A 14,579-nucleotide genomic window follows, 5' to 3' on the forward strand; every position below is an offset into this window, starting at 1 on the left:
CTGGAACTCTTCTTGTAAGAATGATAAACATCATGAAGTGGCTCACTTAAGATGAAAAAATCATGTAAAAAATGTAAATTACTCATTTTAACCTACATCCCTGCATCTAGGTTCATTTAATAGAAAAATGTGGAGTTACATTTTAGGGTGTGCCTGTTATTATACCACAAGAGGGCACTCTTTATTTGAATTTTAGTGAGACGAGTAGTCAAAACATGAAGCAATTGTTATACTAGTAGCTGGGACGAGTTAAATGTTCAGATTTCTCATTAATAAAAAATCTACCTTTGCTTCCATGAGGCAGGCTCAAGTGAAGCAAATGTTGTATCACCTCTAGGGTTTTTTATCCCTTCCCAATTTTACTTTGGTGACATGATGGCTCTACAAATGTGAGAATCTCTATTGCTAGAAGTATTGAGGTCATGTATTTCAATTTGTTTTAACTTGTTTTATGTGTGTTTCAAACAGCTGTATGCAGCTGACTAAAAACATTTATTACATAACTGGTTAGATTTTCACACTGGGTGGTATCCATTGCTAGTCACTCAAGTAGACCCGCTGGAATCAAGTAAGTTAAACCAATTGTATTTGGTCTACTTGAGTATGACTTATTTGGCTACCCCCATTTCCCCAAAAGCAAATGAAAAGTGTGTTCTAGAAATTTCTTAATGTTCTATTGAAGTTAGTGAGTCATAGGCTGTAGACAGTGGTTAATTTCAGCTGGTAATGGAGCACAATTTCATGTCAAAGAACGTGGCTTGTAGATTAGAAATTGTGTACCTTATCAGAGTTGCAGCATCAGAGACTTTTCACACTTTGCCCTTGGAATACTTTAGAATTGTTGGAGGCAAAATAGTTATGGCTTAGAAACTTAAACACTTACTAAAGAGAAAAAATGCCAAAGTTCCCTTCATAGCTGACGATCAGTACAACTGATGATGGGATGATTCTAGAGTTAATATCTGTATATTATGAACATCTCTGTTATGACTTGTGTGTGACTTGGTACAGTCACGATAATACTGTCACACACACACACACACACACACAGAGAACTAAAACTACATCCACATCCTTTGCTTTTAAACATCTGTCAGCTGCTATTTCCAGTTTTTGTGGAACTCTGCAATCTTAACTCGTGGAGGTGGCAAACATGAGTCTGCTGTCACTTTAACTGCAAGTGTTTTGACTTGTGCCACTTATTTTGCACATAACTCTGCTGTTGCTGCAGAACTAGAGACCAAGCACTTCCCCAATTCCACCTTATTCTCCCATCTGTTCTGCTGCCAGTTTCCTACCACTGTAAGGATGAAAAAATAGTTGTTGCCAGCTCAAAAGGTTGTGTGTGTGTGTGTGTGTGTGTGTGTATAGAGAGAGAGAGAGAGAGAGAGAGTCAGAAATAAGCCTTCCCTCATCCGACACATGGAACTGTGCTTCCCTCTTCTGTTGTAATTCCTGGAGTCAATTGAACTTTTTAGGTCAGTCTTAAGTGCTTTCCAAAATCCTCACAACTCCAGCTTGTGTACAAAAGTTAAATACCATATGACTAAAATGTCTTTTATTTTGTGCTCTTCACAAGGGGGGCGGGGGGCCAATGCATAAAATTCTACTTCTTAATTAAAGAGAAATTGTAGGAGAGATGTCTTTGTTCTGAGATGGTATTGTAGTGCAGGAACCACCTTGGTACAATTAACAATTCAAGTTTTTAATATATTCTTCGATTTCAGATACAATTTCTGAAACGGACTTTTCTAAACTGACAGTAATAGACTTTTCTGGGGGTGATGGAGGCTCGAGAGTATCAAACTGAGACTGGAGTAGAGCAGGTGGCATAAAATGTCCCTTTCTCTTCTCCAGCCGTTTAGCAATTAGGCTCATAGGGCCAGCTAAGTGGACAAAAAGGATATTTAGTGGTGGAGGCACCACATCTTCCTCTAGGTGACCACGGTCGCCACCAGTCCCTCTGTTCTCCAAAATGCATCTATACATTTTTTTCAGGGCTGAGCAGGCTAAAATTGCATTCTGTCCTGATGCTTGTTCCCTACAAAAAGGAAAAAAATATTACTTGCACACCTCAGGAAAATATTATGCACATTGCGATTAAGCTTCCTTAGGAGCGAGTTTAAGGAACAGCCCAGCTAGTTTGCACTACCTTCAAACACATAAAGTATTTCTGAATTCTCGCTCATGCAACAAACCCCTGCATGTAGAAAGGAAGCTAGGGTAGAGTATAGTAGTTTTTCCACAAGCAGAAATCGTGACATGGGGGAGCATTTAGTCATGTATTCCCCCTCACATACACAAGTGGTATCATCCCCATTAGGGCTATGTTGTATGATCCTTCCTGCAATTAAGCCATTTACTGTCAGTTTGCTAGATTACACAAGAAGTTACCGCAGAACTAAGCTTTGATTCCAGCTCTCCAAGACCTCTAGCAGGGCTGCGGAATCTTTGATCCTCCAGCTGTTGTTGGACCAGAACGTCCCTCATCAATGGCTGTGTTGGGTGGGACTGATGTGAATTGGAGGCCAACAACATTCAGAGGCCCAAAGGTTCCTTGTCTACCTACTGGCTTTCTAATAGTTTGCTCTCACTATAAGCGGTTAATGTGTGTTACAGAAATCTGCAGCAGTTTGGGGCAATTGTGTGGTTTCTACAGCAGAATGCACAACACTGGTTTCAAGTTTCTTAAGATTCAGTCACTTTCATACCTCCTTAATATGTCGTGCAGGTGGCAAAGCCATGGGATTCTGTCCTAAGAAACAAGACAGACAAAACAGACAGGCTTAAGCAAATTCTGCCATTTTACCTGAAATAACGACGCCTAATATTCTCAGGTTTTCTGCCAGAAGTACATCATAGCCTCTTCATATTAACAGCAATCACAAATCATCATCACCATAGGCACATTTGCTTCAATATGAATCTTTAGTGAGGGATTAACTTCTGCCTGCTAGTTTACTTGGCTCAAATGAGTATGGCAAATACAATCAAAATGATTGATCAGCTTCTCAACGTAATCCAATTTAAGCTTTATATTGCCTGCAGATTTCTTTGTAATTGCTCAGCATTAAAGCTTCACCTTTCTGTCTAGCTTGTGTTAGGACAAGTTTTACAAATGACAGCTCGAAAGTCTGCCAGGCTGGGAAGGAGGTGGGAGACTCTTCATTCACTATGAAGCGCACTCCTGTCTTCCATGCGGCTTTCACAGTTTCATGCCACCAGTTCATTCATCAGAAAGCATCTGCTCCCTTCACCAGCATAAGCTTCGTAGTGTTGGCAAGGCCAGAAAAGAGACACCTATAAAATATGTTCTTAGGTGTATCCTATGAACTGTTATTTTGAGGGTGATACTGCTCCTTGCAATGACATCCTTAGTAAATCTTAAGTTTAGCCATGTGAAAATGGTATAGTAATGTGCACGAGAGATATGCTGGATGTAGCATAATCGTTTCATCCACTTACGCAAGGTAGCTATTTCCGTATACAGTATTAAGAAAATGGTTGCATTTTTACGTGTTATAAAAATGATTGCAAAGGTGTAAGTGGAGTCTGCTTTTGGCCAGCCACATTCCAAAGCAGTGGCTGATATTCATATGTTCAGTTTCCTTTAAAAAGTTGCCTGTGCTGGTATGTTATATAATATTTTTAGTTGATTTTCACTGACAGTTCCTGTTAACTTGTGTACGTCGTTTGAAAAAGCACAGGCACTAACTGATATAAAGTGGAAGGAAGGAAGATCCATTGTGATGGATCTTTCTAGCTATTTCTGGTTGGTAAAAGTATCCTGCAAAGAGGACTATTCACAGACAGTGTCTAGCAGTGTAGTCAAAACGGCTTCAAAGGAATTAAAGCCAAAGAAGTAAGATTTATAGACCATGCCTTTGGAAACAGCTTCAGTGAGAACATTTTTACTTCACTGGGTTTGCACTTGTGTAATAAGTGGGTGTTTTTGTCTGCTGTCACAGCTCATCCAACCAAAGCGAGGCTGCAATCCCAGTGGCGTAGCGTGGGGGGTGCAGGGGGGGCTGGCCGCACCGCGCGCAACATCTGGGGGTTAGGGTTAGGGGGCGCAAATCCACGGGTTAGGGGGCGCAAATTACTTGCCTTGCCCTGGGTGCTGACAACCCACGCTACGCCACTGTGCAATCCTATTCACCAGGGGTAGCCAATGTGACTACAACATCCACCACCCCTGATCATTGACCAAGAAACATCTGGAGGGCATCACATTGGCTACTCCTGCTATACACACCTGGGGAAGTAACCACCACTTGTTTCTGAGTTAAATGTGCATAAGATTATGCTGTCAATAAATTTTAAAATCCTACTGATTACAATGGCAGAGTTAAACATATGCAATTATTGCACTGCTAGAAGTTAAGAATTTTTATAACCAACTAAATCACTGCACATGCAGAACAATTTCCACAACTTCAGTGAAACTTGCCTTCCCTCTACGTCCTCTGTGCACCCCCACAAATCTCTGTGTTTCCCCTAGCTTCCCAGAGCAGATTGGGGAGGGGTGTGGGTGGCGTGCAAGGGCAGGAGAACATGGCTCATGGAAGTCATTTCGCGTGCACAGCAATTTAGCTGGATGCAACCCAGAGTTGAGTAAGATGAAAAACACGGCTCACCTATTCAAATGTAGCCGGGATGTTTACTCAGAAGTAAGTCTCCCTGTGTTCAGTGGAGCTCATTTCCAAGTTAAGTGTGCACAGGATTGCAGCCTCAATTCAACAGACAAAAGAAAAAGAGAGTTCTTGGTCTACTGGCACAGCAGCAATCTATCAGAGCCCAAGTAACCTGCAGATTATGATTGACTGGGATGTGGGAGACATACAGAGACTTCCTGTTCCCCCTAATTGTAAACACTTTGCTTGTTCACAGGCAGCTGTCTATAGATGCTGTATTCATGGTGCATAGTGAGTGACGGTTACATGAAAAAGGACAATGGTGTGTGCGCATGTGTCCATGCAGCTACTCTGCAATCCATTTAACTGGGTTTACTGTTTCAAAGAGTTCTTTGGCTTCTGGAATATATGCCATACCTTGTCATTCAGAGGTATTCCTGCTGCCATTTTCTTTCTGTTCTCTTCTGGATGATAGTCGTCGCCATCATAGAATTTCCATCCGAGCTAAATAGGAATTATAATTAGGGATTACTTCATCTTAGTTTTGCAGCAACAAATCTTAGCAAACACACAATAAGGATTACACAATCCTTATGTCACAAAATGAGTCACCATTTATATCGGCCTTTCTCAACTTTGGGTCTCTGGAAGTTGCAGGACTCCTATCACCCCTGACCGCTGGTCCTGCTCGCGAGGGATGACGGGAGCTGTATTCCAACAACATCTGGGAGACCCAGGTTGAGAGGGGCTGATTTACAGTCCTGGAAAAAGAAAGTGCACATTCCATTCCAGGCAACCTCCCAGGGTGGGCAGGGCTAAAGGCAGAAAAGGGTGGAGCAGCTGATGTAAATCATGCCTTTGCACAGTGGGCTGGTTTGTATGCACACACTCACGGCCCTCTCTGCATATCCAGGCAGCGTTACAGGGCATATTCCAGCCAGGCCAAAACATTCAAGGAAAGTGGAGTGGGTGGGGAAAGGGTGTGCCTTGCAGGGAGTCCCAAGGGTCAGGCAGAAGCCTGGGGGGGCTGTCCTTTGCCCCTGGGCCTGAGGTCCTTCACCCCTACATAAACACTTGGAAAGCGTAGCAACAGACAATGAACCCATGTATGAAAAGTAATATATCAACGGTACCTTATCTCCCAGCTGGGAGCCCACAGTTGATCTGTAAAACAACACGGAGAAGTGTAAATTCTATATCTGGAGAATAAATTCACTAGATAAAATCAACAGTTAATTCTATCTGTTATCCTGCCTATAAATGCCAGAGGACTATTATAAATCTAAAGTGGAAACTCTCAAGTGGGAGAATTATGTTGGTTATCTGGAGATAAACGTATCAGATATAAGTTACAAATGAGTAATATATGGAAGTGGGTGACTCACAGAACCTTCACTTCAATCAGCCTAGCTGAAGTTACTATTCTAAACAAATGCAAATGTCCCAGCTGAAACAGAAATGAGTGCAAAATGCAAATTATTATTATTATTATTTATTAAAGTTGTATACAGCCCTATAACCATAGATCTCAGGGCAGGTCACACAATGCTGGCAGAATATAGGAGCTGACCAGGTCTCCTCATAAGGCACCGGAATCATCTTGCTCCCCATTCCTGAGGGAGAAGAAGAATGAACTAGTCCTGAGATGTGCTACTTGTGAGGTCTGGAGAGAGCTAGAAACACAGAAATGGCAGTAGCAGTGAAAAGCTGAGCTGATACAAAGTTTATGAAAGTCATGGGTGGGATGCTAGAATGCAGAAAATACAACAGAAATAATTCATCATAAAGCAAGGTATTTGCATCTACCGCAGTGCTATTTTTCTAGAAAAAGAGGTGCCGGAACTCGCCATGAATGCCTCCTTCGTTCTCTTATAATGGCAATGGCGCCAGAACTGAGTTCTGGTAAGTTTCCCCTGAAAAAAAACCCTTCAGCTAGGCAACTCATGTTCAAGTTGCAGGCCTGGGAAGCTTTCTGTCCATGTAGCAATGTTTGAAATGTAAAGGCAGTGATTGCTAAACAAGGTCAATGAGCCACATTTGGCTCTCCAAAATGTTTTTTAGGTTCCCCCCAAAAGTCATATTTTAAATTAAATTTATTTACCACTCTTGCCAGTCGCCAGCTGTGATGCCATGATTCCCCCCTAAAAAATTTTTTAGCCTATCTGCCCCCACCACTCCCCGCATGAGAGATGTACAATCATGGCTGATCCATGGAACAAAGAAGCCTGTAATTGGAATCTTGACTCTACCACAACCTCTCCAGGTGGCCTTAAAACAAGCCGTATGTTTCCAACCTCAGCCCCTATCTATATCATGGGGGAAATAAGAGTGACTGACCTCACAAGGTTCTTGTAAGGCACACTGACATAATTTCTGTGAAGTTCTTCAAATACTCAAAAACACTGAATAGATGCTGTGAATTGTTATTAGAATAGATATCTATTCCACCACTGCAAGTTTGTGAGGAAATATTATAAATTGCAGCACCTCTTGTAAACTTCAAAGTCTCCACACCTTTTCCCTCTCTCCACCACCCAAAAGCAGCAGCCTGTCTTTCTAGTTAATACCACTTTGCATGAGGCTCCCAGCAATGTTTTCAACCGTAACAAACCGATTTCAATTTTCTCATTGCTGAAGCACAGAAAGAATAATGTACATTGTCACACACAGACCCAAAAGCTGAGACAGGCGAGTCAAGACGCTTCACAGAGAGACTTAACATCTGAAGAGTCTTCAGGCTGAAGTCCTATAAACACACTTGGGAATAAACTCCACTGTAACTAAGGGAGGAAACTTTGTAAAGGGGGGAAATGCATAGGATTGGGTGCAAGCTAGCCAGTTTTCGGGTTGGTGCTTAATCCTGAACTAAAACAGAGCAGGAACTAGAGTGCTGGAGACAGAGGTAACTTGGGTTCAAATTCTGTTGTAGGTGTGAAGCTCACTGGGTAGTTGAGGCCCGTCTTATACCGAGTCAGGCCATCGGTCCATGTAGTTTAGTACTGTCTGCACTGAGTGGCAATGGCTCTCCGAGGTTCAGACTTCTGTCTTTTCCAGCTGTACCTGGAGATTCAGGGATCGAACCTGGGAGCTTCTGAATGAAAAGTTTATGCTGCACCACAGTCACCCCCCATAACCTCAGAGAATTGTCATTCTTGGTGTCTGCATTCATGCTTATGGGATCTGCACTAGTGATTGCTAAAAACTGGCACTCTTTCCCAGAATAGTGAGGTAAAGGCAAAGGTGAAGGGACCCCTGACCATTAGGTCCAGTCGTGGCCGACTTTGGGGTTGCGGTGCTCATCTCGCTTTATTGGCCGAGGGAGCCGGTGTACAGCTTCCAGGTCATGTGGCCAGCATGACTAAGCTGCTTCTGGCGAACTAGAGCAGTGCACGGAAACGTCGTTTACCTTCCCACCAGAGTGGTACCTATTTATCTACTTGCACTTCATGCTTTTGAACTGCTAGGTTGGCAGGAGCAAGAACCGAGCAATGGGAGCTCACCCTGTCGCAGGGATTCGAACCGCCAACCTTCTGATCGGCAAGTCCTATGCTCTGTGGTTTAACCCACAGCACCACCCGCGTCCCTTACATTAAAAGGAAGGGAAAGCACTTTCCTGCCCAGTTCTAACAAGTGTGCGGTAGCACATTTTCTGCAACAGTATATTCCTGTGAAGATTGCTGTGTGGCTTTGGACAAGCCTGTTTCTCTCAGTCGAACCAAACTCAGAGGGTTGTTGTAAGAGTAAAGCAGGCAGGAGACTATGTATTCTGGTGGGAAACAAATGCTAAATAAACAATATTGTCTTTTTTTTTTTTTTACTCTTTAGTGAAAACTGATGATTGTATCTGCATCAATGAGGCTGCAGCTCTATACACGCTTACCTGGGAGCAAGGACCACAGAATTCCCTGATTACACATGCATATGGCTGCGCTGTTAAGTGACTGGCCCTCTTGGTGTGTGCAAATTGCCACAGATAGAGGATATTGCCTCTGATCTCCTTTAACATGCCCTGTATAAGCCAATCAAAGGTTAGATCTCTGTCTCCAATTCTAGATAATGGGAGCTTGAACAATGCAAAGTGTCAGTGCTGTTATCAGGTTATGATCATTTATAGTCTTCCTTTTGCTACTGCGGCGAACCGAACTTTTTTCAAGAGGTTGCCGTGTCTTCTGAAGCAGAATACTTAACCTAGGCAATGACATGATTTGTACAATAGTTGTTCTTCTGTCTGTATGTTGAATAGGCTGGTCTTTAAGACTCAATGGGGCAATGTCCCACCAATGTCAGCCAGCCTCCACTTCCTCCTTACATCCAGGGTATGGCACTGCCTGACATCTGCTTTAGCTGAATTTTGCTTTAGCTGACATTCCTGCATCACAGGGGGTTGGACTAAATGACCCTCGGGGTCCCTGCCAACTCTACAATTCTATGATTCTTAGATTCCTAATCTCAGCGCTGCCTTTGCATAACTCAGCTGGGAGGTGGATGGGTGCAAAATTAGAATTTGTTGGCTTTGCCTGTTATTGGCCAAACTCAGCCTGCTGATGGTCTCTCTGCTCTACCAGCCACCACTATCTATAATAATAATAATAATAATAATAATAATAATAATAATAATAATAATAATTTATTATTTATACCCCGCCCATCTGGCTGGGCTTCCCCAGCCACTCTGGGCGGCTTCCAACAAAATATTAAAATACTGTAATACATCAAACATTAAAAGCTTCCCTAAACAGGGCTGCCTTAAGATGTCTTCTGAATGTCTGGTAGTTGTTTATCGTTTTGTCATTTGCTGGGAGGGCGTTCCACAGGGCGGGCGCCACCACCGAGAAGGCCCTCTGCCTGGTTCCCTGTAACTTGGCTTCTCGCAGTGAGGGAACCGCCAGAAGGCCCTCGGCGCTGGACCTCAGTGTCCGGGTAGTACATATGCTTCAAGATTTGATGAGATCTGTAAAATCCTATAGTTCCATAGCTGTGTAACTGTGAATGACTGTGCCAATAGCCAATGGCATTCAACACATGAACGTGACTGAGGGGAGTTGTATGTTTCGTCTACCCTATTCTAGTTTATGCTTCAATAGGACTAGCATTGCCCTGCAGTATCAGTACAACACAGAAGATTGCTACAGGGCTTGCATCAACTTTCAGTATTAAAGGTCAACGAAGCAAATCTCAGTTCCATGCAAGCTTACATTTTCTTCCCACTGAGCCCTGCTCTTTCTTTTATTCTTTGAGAAGTATTTGGCCAGCCTTGCTTTGAAGAGATCCCCAAGCAAACAGCAATTATTCACATTTAGTAAATAACCCTATATATAAAACTGATGTACAAAGAGTTGCTCCTGCGAAGCAACACTCTCTCAGCGTGCAATTTGAACAGTACAATTATGGCAAGAAGGCCTATTAAAATACATACTGTCTCTTCCAAAGTAATATTTGGTAATAGGTTATCAGATTAGTTTTGACATGCATGTGTGGGTGTTGAACACGCCCACAAGGGTTTCTTCATGCAGCATGGAATTAAGTTTTCACATCACAAGCTCCCCAACATACTCTGGGGGGAAAGAAAGCCGCTTTAAGTGCACATATCAAAAGCATGCAGATATGCGAGTTCATTTGGTGGTATCTGAGCTCGCTGTGGAACAACGACTAGACCTCTGCAATCAAAACATTTTTCACTGTCATTCTAAACACTGTTGTTTTAGCCTGTGATGTTACCAGCACCACATAATGTGTTTTGCCATCTTGTGCTGAAGTTTCCAGTTTCCACACACAGATTATCACTATCCATTAATTAACTGATTAAAACATTGCATTATTGAAATCTAAGTGATAGTTTGAAATTAAGGAGTGAGGGCCTTATGATTTCCAGTGGAATCTTACACATCTACGAAAAAGGTCATTGTGTTCCTTGTAGTTTATTCATAGGAAACAGTGCATAGGATTGCAGGTGCCTTCAGTGGACTACCTAATCAACCCTGCCAGCCTACCATTTCCACTCCTGGAAGAGTATGCATAATTATGACCTGAATCTATAGGTTGCCCTTCAGAGAGTTCTGGGGACCTGATTCTAGATTCATCTCTGCCTCAGAGTAACTCTCAGAACTGCTGGGCACACAGACACTTCACCACAGCAAGGGGAACATGATTGTTGCAGGGCTTACAACAAAATCCCTCCTCCCCACAAATGGCTGCTTGCCACCATTTTTCCTGACCAAGGCTCTGTGGCTTTAACCTGACAGGCAGATGTTCAAGAGGTATGGCTTCCCTAGCATGGAGTTGCAGCGAGACAGAAAAGCTGTCATTTTTTGCCCGCCCAGTAACATAGCCTCTGTCAGTATATATTTTCATGGGTCCCCTTAAGAGCCACGGTGCTTGATATAAACCCACACTGGGCATTCCCTAGAGTAAGAATGGTTAGAATAGGGTTTGGATTAAACAAAAACAACTTCAGTAGCTACTCTGTTTTAGAAGGGGGGACATTGCGGTCTATGGAAGAACAAACAAGGAGGGGCATTTGGGGAAGAAGCTCATATAGCCTTCCCACACAATGAAGCAACAATAATTGTGAAATGGATTGTGATGTCTATGCTAAATACATATGCAAAGAGTGAGGAGGTATGATGTCATGTGGCAGTTAAGTGTGTGTAATCCAGGGGCCTTCTGTTTAACTGCAAGATATTTTATGTAAATATATGAGAATTCAGTGCACAAATTTTAATGGGGAGGATTCAACTAATGAGTCCTGTCCGCCAAAGCCCTGCACACAAGGATCTCCGCTTGCACAATGAGGCTTTTCCCTCCCTCGTCCTGCTGTGTTCCCCATATGTTTTGTGGGATTTCAGGAGAATCCTCAGAACAGCCCACAGGTGGAGAGGAAGGTGGATCATGCCATCCAGGAAGCCAAAACGCTCATCCCGATGGAACCATCAGCCTAGAACAATGTGGAATGCCTCCCTGTGCCATTTATTTGGGAAAGGGCAGAACAGCAGCAGTTTTTAGCACGGCTGACAAATCGAGGTATCTGCAACTATATGAATCCAGCTATTTATTGTGACTGCCTCGCCAGAGTGGTGCATGCTCTGGTTATCTCTCGCTTGGACTACTGCAATGCGCTCTACGTGGGGCTACCTTTGAAGGTGACCCGGAAACTACAATTAATCCAGAACGCGGCAGCTAGACTGGTGACTGGGAGCGGCCGCCGAGACCACATAACACCGGTCTTGAAAGACCTACATTGGCTCCCAGTACATTTCCGAGCACAATTCAAAGTGTTGGTGCTGACGTTTAAAGCCCTAAATGGCCTTGGTCCAGTATATCTGAAGGAGCGTCTCCACCCCCATCGTTCTACCCGGACACTGAGGTCCAGCACTGAGGGCCTTCTGGCAGTTCCCTCATTGCGAGAAGCCAAGTTACAGGGAACCAGGCAGAGGGCCTTCTCGGTAGTGGCGCCTTCCCTGTGGAACACCCTCCCACCAGATGTCAAAGAGAACAACAACTACCAGGCTTTTAGAAGACATCTGAAGGCAGCCCTGTTTTGGGAAGCTTTTAATGTTTGATGTATTTTAGTATTTTAATATTGTTTTGGAAGCCGCCCAGAGTGGCTGGGGAAGCCCAGCCAGATGGGCGGGGTATAAATAATAAATTATTATTATTATTATTATTATTATTATTATTATTATTATTATTATTATTACCTGCAAAGCCCCTGCTTCATGTTCCCCTTTCCCCGCAGGTATGGCGAGTGGGCCCAAGAGACAGAGCCTTTTCTGTGGTAGCACCAATACAGCAGAACAGACTGGCAAACATGACTGGATGCCTGGATATATCCTCTGTTCTCCTGCAACCAATGCCCTAGCCAGCGCTGGTTTACCATCTACATCCCCCTTCCAACTACAGCAGCATTCATAGCTACAGCCGCAGAATGTGTGCCTTCTTCTCCCGCTCAGTCTGGCTGGGTAATGTGCTTTGCTCTGGCAGCACTGCTGGGAAAGTGGAGTGAAAATGCTGACATGTTCTTGCAGGAGAGCAGACGGAGAGTCTTGCACCCATTTAAACTAGGTTAATTGTGAGATAAAAGATATGCTGGCGGTCACTACTGCCTGAGCAAGAAAATTGCTATGGGGAATGGAAGCTGTGCTCATCCAGTGAATTTTCTTGAGGTAAAGTGCTCATGGGGCTGCTGTGAGAGGTGGGGTTTGGGTGGGAGGGCAAAGTACAGAAGACGGCTAAGAATGGAGTTTTTCTCCTCCCATCAAGAAAGCTCTGAAATAAGGCAATAACTGACGCCAATGAGTTTCTGAAGCTGGCTAAAGACAGATATGTTATATGTTTGCAATTAATACGGAACTGGTTCAGAGTGGATACTTGTGTAATTAATGGCATTTTAATGTGCTGATTTTTATGAACGGCTCTAGAATGATTGACGAAGAGCAGTTTAGAAGTAGTTTTAAAAAACAAATCCAGACAAGATTTTAAAGATTTCAAATTGGTAACCTGGCAACTTCCCCAACTCCCGGCAGCTGAGAATGCATAGGCAGTTCTTTCCCACAGTTTGTCAACTCAAATCCTTCTTCCAGGGCAACAGCTGTAATTAAAATATATTCCAAACCGGTTTTTAATCTCCAGCTGAAAAAAAACCAATAATTAGCCGGCTCTTCTATTCACACACCTTTGTTTATGTTTTAAATGGCCCCATTCCTGTTACTTCAGAGCAAAAGAAAAGTGAAAAGGACTTTGCTCAGTTAGCAAGCAGGCATTTGACCCCTTCTTCTTTCCTTGCTCATCCACCAGGGACCATTTCCTTCAGCCGCTCATTCCAGAGGGCACAAATCTCCCCGTGCAGGGAACTCACACACGTGTCCTGCGTTGCTGGGCTCCTACACGAGCGTGAACCCAGCAAATCAAGGCACGTGAGGACGGGGAACACGGGAGCTTGGTGGCACATTTGTCTCTTGCGCTTTCACACTGTTGCAAACCCCCGGGGACCTGAAGGCGAAGGTCGGCTAAGGAGCAGCCCGGGAAAGGAGAACCACGCTGGGAACATAGAGAAGACTGAAGAGACTTTTCAGAGCAAAGCTGCGAGAGGGAAGTTCTCGGAGACCCGGAGGAGGGAGGCGGCGAAACCAGCTTCTCCTCCTCCTCCTCCTCTCTCCCGCGCCCCTCGCCGCCCGCTCCCCCGCGCCCTCTACCTACTTCCCGGAGCCGCTCACTCCCATGACCACCAGCTGCAGCGCCATCACGCCCGGGCGACTCCACTCCGGCTCCCCGGACGCCTGCTCTGCTCTGCGCGGCCCCGCCTCGCCGCCCGCCCCGCCCCGCGAACCTGGCTGGCGGCTCCGCGGGCCGAGGGCACGGGGCGCCGCGCGCGAAACGCGTCCGCAAGCAGCGCCTGGGGGGGGGGGGGTGGGCTCCGCCTGGGTCTTCGTGGCTCCGCTTTCCTGGGGCGCGGGGGGGGGGTTACATCTTGCCCTTCCTCACAGCAGCCAACTCCTAGGGGTCCCTTCGGCCGCCCCAATAAAATACTTGACGGACCAGCCCCCTCGAAGTTGATGAGCATTGCCATTCAAACAGTGGCGTAGCGTGGGTTGTCAGCACCCGGGGCAAGGCAAGTAATTTGCGCCTCCTAACCCGTGGATTTGCGCCCCCTAACCCCCAGATGTTGCGCCCGGTGTGGCCGGCCCCCCATGCACCCCCCACACTACGCCACTGCATTCAAATACAGTAGTGTGTGCATGCCGCGCCATGTGATCGATTGTGTGGGGCGCGGCATGTAATGCCTTAAGAGAGAATATGAAAATGGTATACAGTGGACCTTCCTGCCCCCCTTGAAAGGAAGGGTGGCTACCTGCCGGCTACATTGCCCAAAGGGTGCCAAGGCCTTAATAATAATACTGTGTAATAATAATAATAATAATAATAATAACACAGTGGTACCGCTGGATG

At 44.8% G+C, this 14,579-nt stretch overlaps 1 protein-coding gene and 2 long non-coding RNA genes across 3 annotated transcripts in view; all 3 read right to left on the minus strand.

The window, feature by feature from the left end:
• LOC309542799 overlaps positions 1-14,579 on the minus strand; it is a 390,515-nt gene that overhangs the window by 94,917 nt on the left and 281,019 nt on the right. The gene's annotated exons all lie outside the window — the stretch shown is intronic.
• Positions 1,548-13,950, minus strand: IDNK (IDNK gluconokinase). The gene is made up of 5 exons (XM_082241683.1): positions 13,830-13,950; positions 5,768-5,798; positions 5,052-5,138; positions 2,712-2,755; positions 1,548-2,041 (listed from the first exon to the last, which is right to left on the minus strand). Exons 1-5 carry the CDS (start codon positions 13,871-13,873, stop codon positions 1,690-1,692), a joined length of 558 nt encoding a protein of 185 aa, XP_082097809.1. The 5' UTR covers positions 13,874-13,950; the 3' UTR covers positions 1,548-1,689.
• On the minus strand, positions 10,962-12,465 carry LOC309542792. The gene is made up of 2 exons (XR_014224438.1): positions 12,332-12,465; positions 10,962-11,695 (listed from the first exon to the last, which is right to left on the minus strand). It is a non-coding gene; the product is annotated as an uncharacterized lncRNA (long non-coding RNA).

The sequence above is a fragment of the Podarcis vaucheri genome (assembly GCF_965113315.1).
Source record: "Podarcis vaucheri genome assembly, chromosome: 11".
In the NCBI taxonomy this organism is placed as follows: Eukaryota; Metazoa; Chordata; class Lepidosauria; order Squamata; family Lacertidae; genus Podarcis; species Podarcis vaucheri.

What these genes read in the sequence shown, in the direction of transcription:
- IDNK (XM_082241683.1), bottom strand. Translation starts at nt 13,873, where the DNA reads ATGGCGCTGCAGCTGGTGGTCATGGGAGTGAGCGGCTCCGGGAA. An exon ending in GGAGTGAGCGGCTCCGGGAA is followed by an intron (nt 5,799 to 13,829) that starts GTAGGTAGAGGG and finishes GTTGTTTTACAG; the next exon opens with ATCAACTGTGGGCTCCCAGC. An exon ending in GAATACCTCTGAATGACAAG is followed by an intron (nt 2,756 to 5,051) that starts GTATGGCATATA and finishes CTTGTTTCTTAG; the next exon opens with GACAGAATCCCATGGCTTTG.